General features: G+C 55.7%; 1 protein-coding gene across 6 annotated transcripts in view; it reads left to right on the forward strand.

The window, feature by feature from the left end:
• The window catches only part of GSE1 (Gse1 coiled-coil protein), a 500133-nt gene that overhangs the window by 381316 nt on the left and 97902 nt on the right, over positions 1-20915 (forward strand). For 2 of the 6 annotated variants that reach the window (XM_030819591.1, XM_030819606.1), the window contains exon 1: positions 1482-2249. The exons of the other annotated variants lie outside the window; for them this stretch is intronic. In XM_030819591.1, the coding sequence (XP_030675451.1) occupies positions 2213-2249 (37 nt within the window). In that variant the 5' untranslated portion in view covers positions 1482-2212. Of the gene's footprint in view, positions 1-1481; positions 2250-20915 lie in introns of those variants that run through there. 6 annotated transcript variants of the gene reach the window in all.

The raw sequence follows: 20915 nt of genomic DNA on the forward strand, positions 1-20915 counted from the left end.
TAAAAGGGCTTGAAAATAAATTGTCACATCAAGAGGCAGCTTTGCAGCGTGCGTTTAAGGACGGGGTGGGGGGACGTGGGTAAATGGATCCTGTCTCTTTAAAATCGCTGGGCTGGACAATGAGCGCACAGGATGTGGTTTGGCGGCAGGGTTTTTTCCCCTTCGATTTGGGGAATTATCACATGGGGCCTTCTTGAGCTGGTGTGAAAGGGAGGCGGCGTGGGGAGGAGAGATACAGGCTCCACACTCACACTCTCTGTGCAGTTGATCGTTTTCTTAAACCAAATTAGCCGGGGCTCTCGTTACTATGGTGCAGCCGGGGCTTGCAGAATCCCAGTAATAGCATTTATTAGGTCTATTTGCCTGGAAGCATGCCTTCCCGGATCTGATAATGCACCAGTGCAGGGAGAGTGTGGGAGATGCTATCAAGCATTTGATTACACTTGCAACAGGGATTTTTAAGGGGTGGGGTGCGGGGTGAGGGGTGAGAGGAAAAGAAAGGAGGGAAACAAACCGCTTGCCCGAGGAGCTCACCAGGGCCGGCCGGCGTGTGCGTTGCCGCAGCCCCGCGTGGGTTCCACAAAAGGCGGCCCCGAGTTCCCGGGTCACCGTTTGGGGATTCTCCTCCCGGGTCTTGGCGGAGGGCGAACTCCTGGCTCCCGCAGCTGTCAGTCGTGGGTGGGGAGGGAGGGAGGACGCGCGGGCGGGCGGCCAGAGCGCGGAGTTGGGCAGCCGGAGGGGGGACCAGCGGCGCCCGCAGCCGCCCACTGTTTGCAAACGGCCCCCGCTTCGGAGCCAAGGGGAGCACCCTGCCTTCGGCAGCGGCACCCTCCCCCTGTTTGGAGAGGCGAGCCCGGCTTCCTGCGCCCCGCTCCCCGTCCGCATGGATCTGCCGCCCGGCTGGGCGGCCGCGCGGGGGGAAGCTCGCAAGTGAAACTATTATTATCGCCCTGCGAAGCATGGAGCTGTTGGAAGATGCCGCGTAGAGACGGAAGGAGCCGCCGCCGCCGCCGCCTTCAGCCGCCCGCCGCTGCTCCCCTACCCTTTCGCTTTCATTAGGGGAGACAAATCTGCTGTCAGGCAGCCAGCTTTCCAATTTACCGATAATGATTCTTGCATGAAAATTGATCGAGGGGCTCTCCACCGCCGTGCGCTCTCGCCTCCCCGCTCTCCTCCTGCCTCCTTCTGCCCAGGCGCCAGAGCCCCCGCGAGTTCTTTCTCCTCCTCCTTCCACCCCCTCTCTCTGAGTCAGTGGTGGGACGCCGGGCCAGGGAGATAACCAAAAAAAGGGGGGGAGGGGTGTTGGTGGCGAGAGGGGGAGGGGAGCCGGCTCCCCGGCCTGCTTTCTCCTGCCGGAGACTTGTTTGCAATCGCCGCCTCTTTTATTTACGAGAAGAAATCTCCCCCTCGGTACTTCTTGGCTGTTTGGGTATTAATTTTCTTCTCTTCCCTCTCCCGCTCGCCCCCTCCTCCTCTCCCCGCCACCCCGCCCCTCCTCACCCAGTAGCTAAGGGGAAACAAAACAAAGCCGATTTCTCCTTGGCAACAAGAGATACCCCCTCCCGCCGCGCCCCCCCCCTTCCTTTTTCCTTCTGGTTCTGAACGTGAAACCCTGTTGGAAACAGGTCTCTTGACCCTCGCCCTTGACATTCAAATGGCTGAATGGAGGAGAGATTGCTACTCGCATGTCTTGGGGGCTGTTTTTTTTTCTTTCCCCCTCTCTCTTTTCCTTTCAAATGAGTAATCCCTGAAGATCTTAACCCCCCAATTTCATCACCCTCACCTCCCCCCTTTATTTTTCTCTCGCTCCTCTTCCCCGCCTGCTTCCCTCCGCCGCGCTCCCCCCTCCTTTTTTTTATTTGCATCTCAAGTCCAAAAGGCAGAAAATACACACGCGGCGAAGACACCCGGGCAGCCGTGGAGGCTCCGGCCCGTCCTTGGTCGTCAATTACCTCATTGTGGATCTGCCAGGGCCAAGGTGGCCGAAATTGCCCGGGCGCTGGTCGGAGAGAGAGCCTTTTGATCATCTTGCGGGGGGGAAAAGACTGATTTTTTTTTCGTCGCTCTCGGGATCGCTCTTCTGCCTTTATTTTATTGTTTTGGACATTTTTGAGCGCCGTGGCTTGAACGGTGCTTTTTGTTCATTCCTGGGTTTTAATATTATTTTCCTTCTTCATCCCTCTCTGGCCACTATGGAATTCTAATTTGAACCATGTTTGGATTGAAGCCGCCTCTGTATTACTTACCAGGTAAGCGAGCCGTGCGCCTCCCCGGGTCCCGCGCGGCGCCGGCGCGCCCGGGACCCTCCCTCACCCGACCCCCCTCCGCCAGACCCCCGAGCCAGGGTCGGGGCATTGGGTCTGCCGGTGCCCCCCGCAGACGCGCGCGGCCTCGGATCCTCCCGCTGCGGTCAAGCCCGCGATGTGCGCGGCTACGTGCGGCGGGGAGCGCCCACCTGGCCCGCCGCCCCCACCGCGCCGCCGCCGGGGGTTGCGCGTCTCGCTCCTTTTGTCTGCCCGGAGCCGGCTCCGCCGCGGCGGCGCAGCGAGCGGCCGAGGCACTTAAACCTTCCAAGGTGAATTAAGCGCCGAGTGTGAAGTTACTTTCCTGCAGGCCACCCCGATCGGGTAGCCTGCCCCCCCACCCCAGTCCTGGGGTTTATTTCCCTCTCCCTCCAGCCAACCCCCTTGCGCGGTCTTGGCGCGAGCGTGGCTCGCCGGCCCCCCCCGCCTCCCCCCTTCCTGCCCGGGATTCCCTGGAAGGTTTTGTTCCGCCGAGGTCGGAGGAGGGGGCCGGGGAAGCTCAGGAGGGTATTTGGCGTGGCTTCCTGTTTCCTTAACCTTCCTGCGCGGTGACAGCCGCTTGCCCTGTAACTTTCTGTTTCGGGGCAAGTCGCGCTTTCAGCCTGGAGGGGAGGGGAGGGGGTTGACAGCTGGAGGTTTGGGGAGCCCCTCCTGAATTCACCGTATTTGGACTTCTAAACCTTAAAAAAAAATTAAGTGTAGGCTAAATGGAAGCTGGTGATCCAAGAATTGAGGCGAGGGAGCCCTGGGTGGTGAACCCCAGAATTCTCCCCCACCGCGCGCGGCACCCCCCACTCCTGTGCCCCTTGGGGTCGGGGAGAAACGCACCGGCCTGCCCCAGGGGGGGCCACGTGACCGCAGGTCAGGAAGGCTGTGCTGCGTGTGACCGCTGGTTCTAGGAATGAGCTGATTTTATTTCCTCCCTCCGAGTTGATCTCCTTTGAGCTTTGACACACGGTACCTAATGAAGCGGCGGTGTGTGTGGGTGGGGAGGGTGATGTGGGGGTGTAGGGAGGAGAGGGGAAGTTCCTATTTTTCCCATGTTGAGGCTTTTATAAAATTCTGCAGAAGACACTGCCCTGGAGCTTTATTTCTGAATTGTTTTGCTGGGGAAGGGTGCACGTGGCCCGGTGTTCGGTTTCGGGTTTTTTTTTTTTCTGTTCAGAAGATCCTGTCACTTTTGCTTGAGGCTTCCACACCGCTCTGGAGTCCCCAGGAGGAGCGTGTGGGGGAGGAAGGGGCCTGGACAGAACCCAGCTCCCTTGGATCTGGCCTTTGCTGCCCTAACCTGGGCAAACGTTTTCACTGAGTTAATAGAGCAGGGCAGAGGGTCACCAGAGTCCAACTGACTTAAAAAAAAAAAAAAAGGCAGGAAAGCCTCCTCCTGGAGGAAATCTGTACTTTTACTCTTTTTGAGTTTCGTGGTGTCTGTGTTAGTTCCCAGTAACTGACCAGGTGTATGTTTTTTCCTTGGTGTGTATGCCGTTTTGATAGGAAGAATATTGAATATTTCCCAGCGTTTCCGTTCCATTCTTGATCTTTTTTTTTTTTTTACCCTCCTCTGCCTGAAATGCAAATGAACAACAAACAGCAAGCTTGGCTTTTCCCTCCCTCCGCACTTCCCTTAGCGTATCCAATCCAAATTAGAACCGGGAATCCCCAACTTAGTAAAATAAAGGTTGTAAGGGGAGGGCGGAGTGAGCCCTTGGGAACTCAGAGCTATCTCCCCCATGGGAAGATTCCAGGTAAATGAGGGCTGGGTCTGAGTCGCGCTGACATTCACCAGAGCCCTTTCACCCAAAATGTAACAGATCCTCCTGCTGTATCTGGGTTTTTCTGGTCTGTGTCTCCCTGGGTCTGTGGCTGGGGGAAAGCAGAGAGCTTGTGACTCCCCGGCAGCTGTGCCTGCCTTGGAGGCGCTCAGGATAAGCTTGTGCCAAGAATGAATCTTCTTAAGTACAGGGCGTCTTCAAAGCACAGGTGTTTGTAATCTACACCCCTCTTCACCTGCCACTGGAGGCTGCTGGTGCATATTTATTCATCAGGTGACCGATTTTCTGTTTACACAGGGAGCCTCAGAAAGAGGAGGAGGAAGTGTCAGGCTGGGAAACTGAAAGCCATTAAGGAAGATCAGCCCAGGCTGGAGTAAAGCCCCCAGTGGGTAGGCAGGAGGGGTGACTTTTGTCCTGACACCCAGGGGGATTAAGAGAGGTCAGAAGTGGGGGGGGGGGCGGGACACAAGTGAATCTCAGCCTGTGGATGCAGGAGGCTTTCCCCGCATTCTAGTTTTTTTGGTTGTTGTATTTAAAGTCCCCACTAGGGTTTTACACTTTGTTGTCTGAGTGTAATAGTGAGGGTGAGGGCTTACCAGGAAGAACCACGGTCAGGGAGTGGCTTCCCAGGGCTGGGGTTAATTCATTGAGAGTGATGGAAACAGCAGTAACCTGGTCCTCTTTATTTTTTGACATGGAGTCTTGCTCTGTCACCCAGGCTGGAGTGCAGTGGTGTGATCTCGGCTCACTGCAACCTCCGCCTTCCAGATTCAAGAGATTCTCCTGCCTCAGCCTCCCGAGTAACTGGGATTACAGACACCCGCCACCACGCCAGGCTAATTTTTGTATTTTTAGTAGAGATGGGGTTTCACCATGTTGGCCAGGCTGGTCTGGAACTCCTCACCTCAGGTGATCCTCCCACCTTGGGCTCCCAAAGTGCTGGGATTACAGGCTTTACGTGCCCAGCCCTGGCCTGGTCCTCCTGAGTGCTCTCAGGCCCCGTTACGAATGCTTTTGTGGGCTTTCTGTAGGTCTCACTTCCTCTCTCTGAGATAGGTGCTGCCATCCACCCACTTATCAGATGAGCAAAGTGAGGCCCAGGGGCTCAGCGATTGCCCAGCTTGGGAGTGGCAGAGCTGGGACATGAAGCTGGCTTTTGTCTGCCACACTGAACTGGGAATAAGGGGGCCCAGGTGCAGCAGCCAGCCTGGCTTGCTTCGGGCCAGTGGTTCTGGATGAGAGGCTGACCCTGCCCCACAGAGGCCTGATACCAGGGTGCTCTGCAGCCTCTTGGACTTGGTTTCTATGCCTGATGCCAGATCCCAGACACTGCAGGGAGCAAGGGCCCAGAACCCGCCTGTCCAGCCATTGCCCCAGGGGCAGTTCACAGTCAGGCTGGCATCAGGCACCCGCTGCTCCTGTTTGACAGGTGAGAGGACTGAGGCTGGGCAGTAGGTGTGAAGTCAGGCTCTGCCTCTTCCGAGCTGTGTCCTTGGGCGGGTGACTGATACTCTCAATTGAGTCTGTTTTCCCATTTGTAAGATGGGATCCATAATTGTATCTCCCTCAGGATCAGTGTAAGGCAAGGGTCAGCAATCCATGGCCCAGCCCATTGTAAGTCAAGTTTGACTGGCACACAGCCACGCCTGTTCCTCTGGCAGCTTTCACATTATAATGGCCAAGCTGAGTTGTGAGCAGAGACCATCTGGGCTGGCCACGCCTAGAATCGTTAGTTACTATCTGGTCCTGGACAGAGAAAGTTTGCCCACGCTCTGTCGCAAGAGACGGAATGAGCGGGTCCGCTGAAGATGGTGCCCGGGGTGAAGTTAGCGCTTGTCGAGTGATAACTGTAATAATAATTATTATTATTTTGTCGTGGTCATTATTGTTATTGAGGTAGAATTGTTTGCAGCAAGTCACAGAGCTTTTTTTGTTTTTTTTAAATGTGAGACGGAGTCTCTCTCTCTTGCCAGGCTCGAGTGCAACGGCGAGATTTCGGCTCACTGCAACCTCTGCCTCCGGGGTTCAAGCGATTGTCCTGCCTCAGCCTCCCAAGTAGCTGGGACTATGGGAGTGCGCCACAGCGCCCGACTAATTTTTTGTATTTTTAGTAGAGACGGGGTTTTACCATGTTAGCCAGGATGATCTTGATCTCTTGACCTGCCTTGGCCTCCCAAAGTGCTGGGATTACAGGTGTGAGCCACCGCACCTGGCCAAGTCATAGAGCTTCTTAGTGGGGACCTGAACTCTTGTCTTTGGACCAGGCCTCTTGCCGCCATGGTTGTAGCGTCTGCCTCTTAGTGCTTCGTCACTAGCCAGGGGGAAATGGAAGCCGTGAGGGGATGCTGGCTGCAGGGAGAGCAAGGTGCAGGGGCGTGTGTGAAAGGAGATGGGGCTGGTGGGTGGGAGGGCACAAGGTGTGGCCTCCACCTTCCTGCAAATGGGGCGACTGGGAAATTCAAACAGGGGTCCCTTTTCAAACCTTCCTCTGTATGTACGTATGCCTAGATCTCCCCTTTCCTGAACTCCACCAGGCTGCTAGCTCCATGCTGGCGCAGACTGGGTGTCTCCTTTTTACCAGACTCAGTGCCAGGCCAATAATAACAATCCTAAAAATAATAATAATAATAATAATGAGGACTGGGCGAGGTATCTCACACCTGTAATCCCAGCACTTTGGGAGACCGAGGTGGGTGGACCACTTGAGCCCAGGAGCTCAAGACCAGCCTGGGCAGCATGGTAAGAACACCTCTCTACAAAAAATGCAAAAACAATTAGTCGATCGTGGTGGTGCATGCCTGTAGACCCAGCTACTCAGGAGGCTGAGGTGAGAGGATCACCTGGGCCCAGGAGGTCGAGGCTGCAGTGAGCTGTGATTCCACGACTGCACTGCAGCCTGGGTGACAGAGTGAGACCTTGTCTCAAAAAAAAAAAAAAAAAAAAAAAAAAAAAAAAAATTATTCATGAGGAAGAGGCAGTGGCTGCTTGGTCTACTATTCCCATTCCACGCCCGACATGGTGCTTCCTCAGAACAACTCTGGGAGGTCAGGCTACTCTTAGCCCAGGGAAACTGAGGTACAGAGGGGTTGAGGTCACAGGTGCACTAAATGGTGGAGCTAGGCGCTGATCCTGCGCAGTCTGGCTCCAGAGTCCCTGCTTCATAAATATTTGTTGACTGTGTTGAGTGGGAGCTGGCCGCTGGTGGTGGCAGCGGCGCCCTCCCAGCCCCTTATCTGGTTCCTGTCGTTTCTAGAGGGAAGACTGACTCCTCAGCCATCAGCTGACCCCACTCCAGCCCCACACTGAACTCTGGGTGACCCTGGCCTTCCCTCAGGATCACTGTCCACTGCTAGAAAGGCTGCCCTCGGCCCTCCAGGGAGGAAACTGAGGCCCAGAGAGAGCTGGGACTTGGCCCATAGCCATGAAGCCTGCTGGTGGTTGCTCTAGGACCCGGGGTCCCCCTGGAACATTTCCCCGCCCCCAGCTACCCCCTGAGGCCAGAGCGAGTCATAAATATCTCATCCGGCCTGTCCTAGGCCCCTCTCTGACCATCCTGGGAGGGACTGGCAGGAGACTGAGGCTTTGTCTGCCGAGAGCTGGGGTACCCAGAATGAAGCTCGGCCTGTGGGGGCCGCTGGGTTCTATTTCCCACCCATCTAAACTGCTTCCAGAAAGCCAAGGTGTGAGGCAAGATGTGAGGCAGGGGCTCAGGCCCACCTGGGTTGGGGGTGGTGTCTGGAGGTGAGGTCAGGCTGGAACCCAACTCCCAGGGTGCTCGGAGCCAAGGCGGGGACGGGGCACCCACAGGGACCAAGGTCTTGTATAGCCTCAGGCTTGTCATGGGACGTTAGCAAACCATAGCTGTGGCGCAGGAACCACCCAAGACCCGCTGTGGGGGCAGGTTAGGCCTAATGGGATCTGACTCAGATAAAAGGAAAACATGGCTATTTTAGTTGTGATTGAGAAAGCTGCTTATTTACAGCTCAGAAACTCAGCAGGGACAGGCATTTCGGCTTCCATCTAGCACTTTCCAGGCAGTCACTAATTAATCTTCCGATACCCCTGAGAAATGGGGAGGCCGCCACGGTTCCATCTGTCGGCTGGGAAGGCCAGGGGCCCTTTTGTCCCAGCTGCAGCCCAGCCCTTTTGCGAGGGGCCTGGTCTGGTTCCCACCCCCCCTGCCCAATTTGGTTCTCATTAAGGTTTTTTTCTTGCTTATGTGTGTTGTTGTTACGCCATGGGTGGGAATCTGATACAGTCCCGCTGGAAACTCTCTTCTTATCTCCTTGACTCTGGAGACAGAAGAGGTTTCTTTGTACTCCGGGAGCAAATGGTCATTATGTTACCTGGATTCCGGGGCAAGAATGCGTGTCTTTCTACACAGGGGAAAGTGCAGGGTCAGAGCGGCAGGTGGCCCAAGCCACACAGCTCCTGGTCAGAGCCGGCTAGGGGAGGACGTGTCTGGACTTGGCCTCCTGCTTTGAGCCTGGTGCTCCGTGTCGCTTGCCCATCTTCCTCCTGGACATGGACACTTTTGGGGGGAGCGGTCCCAGGGGGGTTCCCTCTCACCAATGTCAAGTGTGATGGAGTCACCTGGTCTACCCTGGCATTGTGTAGATGAGATCACAGCGGTCAGGAGACCTCGCAGGCCTGTTGACTTCAAAGTCTCTTCCTTAGACTTTTGGGGAGACCAGGGTCGTAGAGGCAGCCTCTCCATCAACTAGGGTGTGTCCTGTCATACTCTTTGTGGGAAAATCATTAGACTGTTGTGGCCCTTAACGTGGCCTTTCAGGAAGAACGGTGGGATCCCCTCTTAGGGGACCTCCTCAGCCAAACAGATCCTTGTCCCTGTCTGGGATTGTCCCCCTTTGGTGGTCTAGCTGCAGGATCAGCAGAAATTTTGAAGCTATAGGGGCGCCGTGTATTCGAAGGGAAGAGGGAGTTTGGGGGTGAGGGAATAAACATCCATGCGGTCTCCTCCTCCTCCTCCTCCTTTTTTTTTTTTTTTTTTTTTTTTAAGAGCTCCATATAGATTTAAAGTCCTTTTGTTAATTTAGGAACATAAAACCGTGTGATGTATAGTTTGGTTTGCTCGTAAAATTACTAAGTGTGGCATATTTAGTGCTGTGAAAGCTTGGGGTAAAAGGGAAAAAAATCAGTGAGAATTTTCTTACAAGTCTTTAGGGGAAAATGTATTTTTCCGGCTTTTTCCCACTCATGCCAGGCCCTCCGCAACTGGGGTTGGGGCTGTTTGTTGCCCTCAGCCCCAATTACGGCTGTGCTGGAAGCCTGGAGGGGGTGCCGGGGCTGGGGGATTGCGGGAGTAGGGCACTGGCAGGGTTTGGGTAAAGCCAGGTCCAGGTCTTATCTCCAGAGCGTGATCCCACCCCGTCCTGGAGCTCAGCCCTGCCGGAAGCCCAGGCCCTGAAGGATCCGGGCAGCTCCATCCTCTGCTCCCTCCCGCAGTGAGACAGGAAGCGCCCTCTGACCAGGCCTGGACCGCCGCCCACTGGGCATTTGGCTGCTTGCTTAATGGCCTGTGGGGTCAGGAAGTCACGGAACATTGGACTTGAGAGGGACCTCAGAGGTCAGACGGGCTGTCCCTCCCTTCTCTGGATTTGGGCGTCTTGTGGTCACCTCAGGCTGGGCACGTGCAGGTCCTGCCCCTAGGTTGGACCGGGCTGTGCCACTGTGGCGAGCTAGGATGTTGTTGCTTTTCGCACAGAACACGTTGTGCCTGTGACCTAGTCCTGTCCTCTGAGGACACAGACCAAGGCTCCCCTTCCTGAGCACCTCCCATCAGGCCCCCTGTGAGCTGGGCAGGGCTTGCACCAGTGGCTGCCGGGCACTGCGCTGCGTCTGTCCACTGGGCAGGAGCAGCAGAGGAGATCTGTGTTTTATCTGTAAGTCACTTCGGGAGCAAGCAGAGAGCTGAGCAAAGATGGATTGCTCTGGAAACTCTTAGAAGCATCCTGGCAGAGGGAATCCAGGAAGGCTTCCTGGAGGAGGTGGCACTAGAAGCAGGCTTTGGAAGTATGGAGCTCCAAGGTGAGTGAGGCCGGGAGGAAGAAGGCTAACACAGTGAGGAGGGATGAACAGAAATAGGGAAACTGCTCTTATAAGACTCAGCACATTAGGTTCATGTCAGGTGTGCCGGGAGCTGGGCATGGGGCCATCCCTGCCCACGTTGTGGTGTTGGTGGTGGTGTGTGGGGGGCATGGATTGAGTAATCAGGGTGACAAGTACTGGTGCTGAGAGGTGTGTGTAGAATTTTCTGGGTGTGCAGAGGAAAACAGTTTGGTTTGACATGGGGGTGAAGGCTGTGTCCAAGAAGGCCACAGAGCGGAGGTGACATTTGAGCTGTCCTTTCTAATCTGGGGAAACCCACATTCCTCACCAGTGGGGACTTGGCAGGGAAGGCCACCACTCCTGCCCCATTGCTCAGCAGCACCCTCTAGGGGTGGGGCTCTGAAGCCTGTGCGTCCTTCAGAGGCACCATGGGGACCAGCGGGTGTCCAGCAGCAGGGCCCTTTCCAGAAGCCAAGGAACAGCAGGAGAGAACGTGCAGGCAGACGGAGCCTGTGCGGAAGGGGTAGCTGTGCCTGTCAAGTCTGTTCCCTGCTCCTCCCGGGCTCTGGAGGCCAGAGAGATAGATGCATTAGGCCCAGTCGTTGTCCTCAGACAGCCAGGGGTGCGGGAGTGTGGCAGACGGGGCCCTTCACAGCTTCTGGCGGGAAGCAGAGCTCAGAGTTTAGGGGTGGGGAGAGTGTGGGAATGAAGCCGGGGAGTGGGTCGGAGCCACTTCTTAGAGGGTCTTGAATGTCATCAAGCCAGTGACACATGGATTCGATTCTGTTGTCAGTGAGTGGGAACCTCGGTTCTTAAAAGCAACCAACTTGGCCAGGCACGGTGGCTCACGCCTGTTATCCCAGCACTTTGGGAGGCCGAGGCAGGTGGATCACGAGGTCAGGAGTTCAAGACCAGCCTGACCAACATGATGAAACCCCGTCTCTACTAAAAATACAAAAAAATTAGCCGGGCATGGTGGCACGGGCCTGTAATCCCAGCTACTCAGGAGGCTGAGGCAGGAGAATCACTTGAACCTGGGAACAGAGGTTGCAGTGAGCCGAGATGGCGCCACTGAACTCCAGCCTGCGTTACAGAGTGAGTGACACTCCGTCTCAAAAAAAAAAAAAAAAAAAAAAAAACACCAAGCAACCCCCCTGTGCTTGTTTAACACGTGTAGAGCGCAGCCCAGGCACAGGGAGATGGCCCCCAAGAAGCCCCAAGAGCTGCATCCTCGTGCAGTGCCCACACCGGCGAGGGGCCCATGGTGAAGGGTCCCTCGAGGGAAGCTCTGGAGAGAAGGGGAAGGGTGAGAGAGCTGGGGCAGGGAGTGCCAAGGCTGTTTCCTGTGGAGTCTGCATGTTCATGAGCCCTCCTGGGGATGCCAGTGCCCACTGGAGTGAGAGAACAGGCCTGACCCCTTCACCTGACCCTGGACACCAGCAGGAGATTTGAGAGCAGGCTGTGGGGTGAGCGGTGCTCAAACCAGGCCAAAGCCTGAGAGAAGGTGTGACAAGAAGCAGGAGGGACCCTGGGTCTCGGCCATGCTCCAGGAGGAGCTGGGTCCCGATGGCGAGGGTTCCCTGGGTGTCCTTGCCAGTCTCCTGGCGGGCCCTGTGGGTTCTAGAGCAGCAGGCTTTTCTGAGGCTGCAGCGATGCCTAAGCACTGGGTTCCATCCTGCCTCTGCTCCTTACTGGCTGTGTGTCTCTGGGCAGGTTCCTTACCCTCTCTGGATCTCTGTTTTCTCATCTGCTAAATGGGGCCAGTAGCAGAGCCTGCCTCCTGGGGCTGCTGACAGCGTTCGATGAGTTAACTGGCAGAAGGGAGGGAGCAAGCGCTGTAGGACCCTGAGCTGCAATTACCATTTGGGTTGATAGCTCCCAGCTGTCATGCTCCCAGCTGCACGCCGTCCATGTCTTGGATTGAGAATGACCTGGAAGAGGAGGAACCCACCTGGGAGACCTGGCCAAGTCACTCCTGGTGGAGGCAGTGGGTTGGGCAGGGAGGGCCTTTGAGAAGCCCAGACTCCTGAAATGGCTGTCCGCCAGCCCAGGTCATACACAGCGCCGTGGTCACAAGGCGGCAAGTTCTGAATAAGTAAAGAAGAAACGGAATCAGCCTGGCGAGGTCGTCCTGGACCTGTCTCCACTGCATCCCATGTAAGAAAAGCCGAATTGGGTGAACCCTGGTCCCCAGGAGTCACTGGATGGAGGGCACTATTGGCCAGCCCGGCTTCAGCAGAGAATTTCATTGTAATAGATTTCTTCTTCCACCTCCCCAACCCCAGAAGACTTCAGTGTCACCCTTAGCGAGTGACAGGCCCACAGCCAGCGCCCCGAGGCCGACGGCACCTTGTCTCAGACTCTGGGGCCTTTGAACCGGCCCCAACCCTCCCCACCTCTCATTCTTGTCCTTGTAATTCATTTAGGATTAGCTTTCAGACCTCCTCGCTGGTCCTAACTTCTGTCGTCTTGGTAACTGTGTCAACCGTTTGCTGGTTTCCCGTGATTATCTGACAAGAGAAAGGGAGGCCGGCAGGGAACATAAAAGAAGGGAGGAGGAGAGAATGGCGGGGTCCTAATTGAACTTGCTGTGGAGGGGCGGCAGCGGAAGGGCCGGCCACTGCATGGGCGGTGGGGGGCGGTCACGTAGGCCTCTCACCGGCTCCAAGAACCTGTGTCACTGTCGGAAGTGTGACTGCCTTTATCTTAGATCTTAAGGGCCCAGAGACAAGGTGTTACTCCCGCCCCCGGCCACCCCCCCACTCCCCTCCACCCAATTTCCCTCCTGGAAAGTTTCACTCACAGGCAGATTTCAACCCGTCTTTATGACAGCACTCACCACAGGGTGCCGGCCTGTGGGTGGGCAGGTCGGACCAACCCTTGCAGGGGAGGGGAGGGGGCGGCTGGTGGGTGGGTTTGCAGGGGACCAGGACTCCTGGCATGGAGGGAGACTTCATGAGGAAGTGTGTGGTCATAAAACATCGTTTTATTCTTCCAGCTGCTGTGGGTTGGAAATTCAGAAAGGGTGTGGTGGGGTTGAGCCGGTCTCTGCGCAGCTACACCTGGGGCCTCAGCTAGGAAGACTGGGAGGCAAGGTGATTTGCTGTGCAGAGTCCCCGAGTTGTCTGAAGGCTCCTCCTCTCACTCAGGCCTGGCAGTTGGTGCTGGCTGTTGGCCAGACTGCAGTCGGGGCTCTGACGTTGGGACGCCTCCTCGTGGCCCCTCAGTGTGGCATGAGCTTCCTCACAACATGGTGGCCTCAGAGCTCCCAAGGGAGGGGTCCCAGCTCACAAGGGGAAAGCTGCAGGGCCTTTTAGGGCCTAGCCTCGGAAGGAAGGCTGCCCCACACCACATTCTGTTGGTGCAAGTGAGGCACAAGCCTGCCCATTTTTAACTGGAGGGGAGTTAGGCTTCATCTCTTTTTGTTTGTTTGAGACAGGGTCTCGCTCTGTTGCTCGGGCTGGAGTGCAGTGGTGCGATCTCAGCTCACTGCAGCCTCTACCTCGTGGACTCAAGTGATCCTCCTGCCTCAGCCTCCCAAGTAGCTGGGATCACAGGTATGCAGCACCACACCTGGCTAATTTTTAAATTTTTTGTAGCGGCTGAGTCTTCTCATGTTGCCCAGGCTGATCTCAAATTCCTGGGCTCAAGTGATCCTCCTATCTCAGCCTCCCAATGGTGTTAGGATTGCAGACATGAGCCACTGTGCCTGGCCTAGGTCGCACCGCTTGATGGAATGGTACCCTTCTAGAAGGGCATGGGGTTTGGGAGATGTGATGGATGTTTCCTCTCTGGGAAATGTCATCAGCTACACGTGCTCCACCCACCCACATCCTCTACGAAGTCTGTGTTTCCATAGAGTGGTAGCCTTGCCTTGAGGAAGGAAAGAGATTCCATCTTCTTCCATGGTCTGCTTCTGAAGTTTCCTGAAGACATGTGATGTGGAGCTTTGTGGGCAGAGGTCTTCGTGCCCTGGTGGGGAGGCTGGTAGGCCTCCGGGGTGGGTCTCCGCAGTTATGGTGGCCCCCAATTTCAGGTTCACCAGCCCTCTGAAAATAACAGTGAGGGTTGTCTCTGAAAACAAAGGTGTTGTTTCTTGTCACAGAGGCAAGACGAGCCCCTCACTGGATCAGTGGGAAGATGGGAGTGCCTTTTAGGGAGCTACTAATGAGCTATGTCTGATTTTTATGAAACTCCATGGTAAATTATTAATTTGGGCCAGAAATGAAAGTGTGGAACTGGATAGGCTCATGAATATTCATCATTGACTTCAGTACAGGGTTGTTCAGTGGCTACAGCAGGCAGCCAGCCTCGTGACCCAGATACGGGCTTATTACCCAGGGCGGAGGCTCTTGGGAAACCCTTCCCGGTTCACTCCCTTAGTTTCTTGATCCCAAGGTGGGGCTGGTAACTCACAGCTCATTAGCAAAGTGGAAGCTCGACCAGGGCTGGGCTGGGGCCAGCTCAAGACAGGAGCAGAAATCAGAGGGTTCTTGACCCCCTGGATCACCCTGGGTTCATAGCGGTCTGTTCCCACTGTAGCTGCTGGGGAGCTGCTGATGAGTGTGACGTCTGTGCAGAAGGAGCCGGAAGCTCCCACTTCTCTGCCCCTGCTCCCCTCTTAGAGCCTCCTGGGGAGGATGGAGACCCCTAGAAATGAGTCCCTTTAACAGATCGTCTTTGGTTCTGGAGTATGATCATGGTTAGTGTCATTGAGGTCACTTTCTGGGTGGCATGCAACGGAGCCTCCTCCCAAATTCAAGCCTACTTGAAATAGTAAGTTCGCATTTTTTCCAAGATGGTTCTGCTGGCATGCTTTTCTCCCCAACAGGGCCAACCCTGCCTAACGCTCTAGCCTGACCTTCTCTACCTGTCCTCCACACCTTTGGCCAGGCTGTTCCTGCTGCCTAGAGCACTGAGCCCAGGTGTCTGGGAACAGTCAGTGCTCCCTCCTGTTAGGGGTGGCCGCTCCCTGCTCTGTGCTCTTGGGTAGACAGTAAGCAACCATGACCTACCACCGTAGTTCTTTATTTAGTAGCTGAGCCCCTGGGCCCAGGGGCCAAGTGGTCGGATGTGAATTCTTGCTCTGCCTTGACTGCTTGTGTATGAGACTGTGGGCAAGTTACTGAAACTCTCTGGGCCTGTTTACTTGGGTGGTAAACGTGGAGGATAATTTTCCTGAGGCACCTGTGAGAATTAAAAGGCTTTGTACATTTAAAGAGCTTAGTGTGGTGTCTAGGCTGTGAGGAAGGGCGGACTTGCTCTTGGTATTATCATCTGTGTGATCGTCATCATCACTGTATTTCCTGCTGGGAGAGAAGCTCCAGCGCGGGAACTCCTGGGCCTCCCCAGCTCAGCGGCAGCACACAGGGGTATATGCGGATGACTGCAGTCTCGTGTTACGCGTGCTTTCCCTGCTTCTCAGCAACCGAAGAGTTTACTATACTGTGGCCGTGGTGTGCCTTGGGGAAAGCCTCTGCACTGCATCAGGCCTTTGTGGGCTTTGCCGGTCTCTCCGGGGTCCTTGCACCTGCCCACCGCCTGGACAGATCGATTTGTAATACAAGCCCTGGAGACCGCCCACCTCTGAGTGGAGATGAGACCACTTCCTGCCTAAGCCCTAGGGGTTGGAGGTGGGGATTTCAATCCCCGCCTCTCTCCGAGGAGGACAGAGAAAAGTGAGGTTTCTGGTGGCTTCCGGGGTTACAGCCAAGATACAAACTGCGGCCCTGAGTTCCCAGGCTGTACTGGCCACATCTTGCAGTGAGCTTTTCAGAGAAGCAGCCCTCGGGCTAGCTGAGTGGCCACATGGAATGAGAGGTTGCCTGCCAGAGTCCGAGGCACACAGGCTGGTTCTGAGGGCCCCTTCCAAGGCGGGAGGAGTTCTGGATGGGCCTGGCACTTGGTCAGTGTCCGTCTTCGAGGACCTTGGCACTGGGTGAGGTCCTCAGAGCCTCCCAGCACGTGAGAGGCTATCTGTCAAGTCTGTGCTTAGGAGAGGGAGTGCTGTGGGGAGAGGAAAGACCTGGCCCTCGACCCGCCTCCGCCAGGGATTCTCTGGGGCTTTGGGGGTTCCCGCAAGTGGCCTGCTGGCAGGCACTTCGAGAACTGACACCTGCTATGTGACAAAGTCATGTCACTTGATCCCAGCCTGCAGACAGAGTCATGAAAAGCATGTGCGGTTTTGTTTGGCTATTGAAACCCATAACTCCACCTGCCTGGCTTTTCATCTGATTTTGATGCCTTTGACTCAGGGCCCTGTCACCTCCCAGGTGCTAGGGCTCTCGGAGAGAGGCGGCCAGCGGGTCAGACCGGTGGGGTGAGCCATGTGGGAGGAATAGGAACGCAAGTAGCCCGCAACCAACTTTGTTCTCCTTGCCCTGGTTTGGAAAGAGACGTTGGCTTCTCGCAAGTGCAACTGCCAGGGCAGTTTCTGAGCACCTGTTGGTGCCAGGCCCTGGAGGGGCTGAGGGGGAGGATGGAAAGTCTGTCACAGGATTCTCTTCAAGACCCTGCCGGACACCGGAGGAGGCAGGAGCTCAGCCGCAAGCCACTGACTCCAAGTTTCTGGGGGTTGGAAGGATACAGATAACTCCAGGCGCTTGGAGGATGGAAAGTTTCCTTTTGGCTGGAGTGATCTGGGAGGACTTCCTTCAGGAGGTGGTGCTTGAAGCAGATTCTGAAGTGTTGGTTACTTTTGAAAAGGGAAGGTGGGGGAGGTGTGAAGAGGAGAGTGGTTTTTATCTCAGCATGCCACAAACTGTACTGTGTACTCCAGTGACCCAGATCTCGCTGAAGGGGAGGTTCGGATTCAGCAGGTCTGGGAGGGGCCCTAGGCTCTGCCTTTCTAACAAGGCACAGGGGAACTTCCCTCCCTTGAGCCCTGGAGTCACATGCACCCTTCCAAGGCCTGGGCGGCGTCAGTGCTGCTGGCCCAGAGGCCTCACATTGGATAGCCAGGGCGCTGGACCTGCACTGCCTAATGTGGTGGCCACTAGCATAGATCCGTGGCCATCAGACCTGGAAACTGAACTGATCAAAATTAAAGAAAATGAAAACTTCAGTGCCCCAGTCACAGCAGCTTCATCTTGAGCCCCCAACAGCCACGTGCGGCTGGAGGCTGCTCAGTCGGACAGTACAGATAGCATTTCCATTGTTCCAGAAAGTTCCACTGGACCGTGCCAGTCCTCAGCCCAGAAGCTGGAAGGCTGGGCCTGCAGTCCTCGGAGCGTTACTGGTACGGGCCTAGGAGCGTCACCGGGTCTTCTTGGGGAGGCTGTTGAGAGCCCATTGGGGAGGTCTTTGCCGTGTTTGGGGCCACAGGGACCTGGAGGAGGGACCTGACTAACTGACCTTTTGACATTAAACACAGGAAGGACTGAGGGGGAGAAACAGGTCAGAGACTGCAAGAGGCCCCAGCAAGGGAGGCAGAGGTGTGGGGGCAGAGGCCATGGCGGAGCTGAGGCTGCAGAGGGTCCCTGTCGGTGGCCAGGCCCAGGGAGGATCTGGCAGCAAGGGACATGTTTGGAATCTGAGAGACGGTGGTTGTCCATGAAATGGGGAAGTGAGTTGGGCGTGGGGGCAGAAACCACCAAGTGGCAGTTTCATGAAGGAAGGAGTGGTTTCCATTGTCAAGTGGCACTGGATATGGGGACCGGGTGGACCCTGGAGGACATCAGTACTAGTGTCTAGTGATGCATACGTACAACACATACCACACACCACACACAACCACACCCCACACACACACCCTACATACCACCACACACCACACACACACACACAACCACACACACACACCACACACAACCACACCCCCCACACACACCCCACATACCACCCACACACCACACACACACACACAACCACACACACACACACCACACACAACCACACACACCCCACATACCACACACACACCACACACACACACACCCCACACACAACACACGCACACAACACACGCACAAGACATACCACACACACACCCCCACACACAACACATACCACACACACAACCACACACACACACCCCACATACCACACACACACTGCACACAACACACACACGCACAAGACATACCACATACCACACACACACACCCCCCACACGCACATACCACAAAAACGCACACCACACACACACCACATACTACACACACAGCACACACAGCACATACCACACACAACCACACACACCACATACCCCCCACACATAACACACACCACACACAACACACCACACACACCACATACCCCCACACACAAACACACACCACACCACACACAGCACATACAACACACACAGCACATACCCCACACACACCACACACAAACACCACATACACACAACCACATACCACACACACCACGCACCGCACACACATACGCGTGCGTACAACACACAACACGACATACACACACACACCAGGCTGTGTGTGAGCACAACGTGCCTTGCCTTTTTTTCCAGAGCAGGTTAAATGATGTGCCTGGGATGGGCTGCCCAGAACCCAGCAGGGGATGCTCCCGAACCCAGTTCTCCCTCGGTCTCCAAGGGCTCCCCCAACCCTAGGGGCCCCTGCTGCTCCGAGACCTCATCTGGGAAAGGGGGGCCAAGGGGTCATTGTGAGCTTTCTGAAAGAGGTGTGGGGCCTTGTCTGTTACCTAAAGGAAGGCCCACTTTGGAGAACTTGCAGATGATCAAGTCAGGGCATTGCAAGAGAGGAATCACACATGCAGAGGGCTGGCAGCCCTCTGTCGCCCAGACTGGAGTGCAGTGGCGCCATCTCCGCTTACTGCAATCTCCGCCTCCTGGGTTCAAGAGATTCTCCTGTCTCAGCCTCCTGAGTAGCTGGGATTAGAGGCGCACGCCGCCACACCCAGCTAATTTTTGTAATTTTGGTAGAGACGCGATTTTGCCATATTTGCCAGGCTGGTCTTAAACTCCTGACCTCAGGTGATCCGCCCACCTCGGCCTCCCAAAGTGCTGGGATTACAGGCGTGAGCCACCGCACCCGGCCCATCCCTTTCTTTTTTTAAGAGATGAGGTCTTGCTGTGTTGTCCGGGCCGGCCTCGAAGTCCTGGACTCAAGCCATGTTCGCTTTCTGAGTAGCGGGGACTACAGGTGTGCTGCACTCTGCTGGGCTAGTACTTCATTCCTTTTTATAGCCAAGTCATCTGTCCTGGCCTGGATAGACCACGTTCTGTTTCTCCACGCACCTGTTGCTGGCGTTCAGCTTGTTTCTACTTTTTGGTTATTACGAATAATGCTGTTGTGAACACTGGCGTGTACGTTTTTGTGTGTCTGTATGTTTTCATTTCTCTTGGGCATGTATCTGTAGTGGAACTGCTGCACCATCTGGTAAGTCCGTTTAACCTTTTGAGGAACTGCCAGACTCTCTTCCTGAGCCTCAGTTTTTCCAGCTGTGAAGTGGAGCTGTGTCCTGGGGACCTGCTGGTTTTCTGTATCAAGTAACATATGTTATTTGGAAACTCGAAGGAGCTGAATGATGTCTTTCATTGCTGCTGTTAATAGCAACACCCGGCCATCACAGTGGGCGCGTCCGGAGGGGGAGCCAGCAGGCGCACTGGCTTGTGCCAGTCTGGGCCCGGGAAGCATTTCTCCTCCTCTGGCCACCAGTTGCCTCAGATTGGAGTTATTGTGAGTGAGTGTCCTCCATGTGTTTCTGGGGAACTTCCTGGGAACTCAAGAAAATGTTCTCTATTGCTGAATTCCATAGAAAAAGAGACCAAAGCCGGGAAGGGCAGGTGACAGCTGCCACCCTCCTTGGGTGGGAATTTCAGGAGAACTCGGGCAGACGTGGCGCCATCTCTTTGGCCAGAGAAGAAGCAGGACATCCCATCAGCTCAGCCCCCGTGGGGACTGGCTTGGGAGAGGCCCGCTCCCCACACATGGCGGGCGGGGGCGCCAGGCCTCCCGTCTGGTCCTGACGAGCAGCCCCCGGGGCCTGAGTTTTTCTTGGAAGGCGTCCAACTGGTGCAGAGCTGTCTTGGCCCAGCGCTCTTGTGGGAGAGAAAGGAAGCCATTGAGGGCCGGCCGTGGAAGTTGTAAACTGGATAAATGACCCTCCATAGCAGGCCCCCAGAATGCTTTTCCTCTGCTGTGCAGTGAGAAGCCAGCCTGGGAAAATCCCAGTGTTCATTATTCAACTGCTGCCCAGAGAGGACAAGTGACCTGCCTGGGGTCACACAGCCAGTTAGAGGCCAAACTAGAAGGGCTCTTCTTGACATCCGGCTGGGCCTTTCAGAAGCTGTGCAATCCGCCTGTCTGCTATCCCATTAAAACCCAAGGCTTCCTCCCTGCCCGTCAGCAGTAGCGGAACTCTGCGAAGTTGTCCCCTCCACCTCCGACGAGGTCCCGGGGTCAGAAAGCTACAGGGAGTGACCTCATAGAACACACCCAAAGCCAGGTCCTTCCTTTCTGGGCCCCTCCGCCCGGCCTCCAGAGGACACCTGGGCCGTGATGCCAAGAGCCCAAGAAGGCGCAGGTGTGGAATGTGCCAGATTTTTTTTTTTCTTCGGAAAACACCATGTCCATCCGCTGGTGGCTCTGCTGAGATTTGGCTGGTCTCCTCCTGTGCTTCAGGTCCCCTGGGTCTCCTCACCCAGCTACAGCCAGGGTGGGAGGCAGCAGGCATAGGTCACGGACCCTTGGGGGCTCCCTGCTGGAGCCTGCCCTGGTTATATTGGGATCTGCGCTCCAAGCAGGCAGGGGATTTAACCCGGAGCGCCCCCTCTTTAGATTGAGCC

This window comes from Nomascus leucogenys, chromosome 2, assembly GCF_006542625.1.
Source record: "Nomascus leucogenys isolate Asia chromosome 2, Asia_NLE_v1, whole genome shotgun sequence".
Lineage (NCBI taxonomy): Eukaryota > Metazoa > Chordata > Mammalia > Primates > Hylobatidae > Nomascus > Nomascus leucogenys.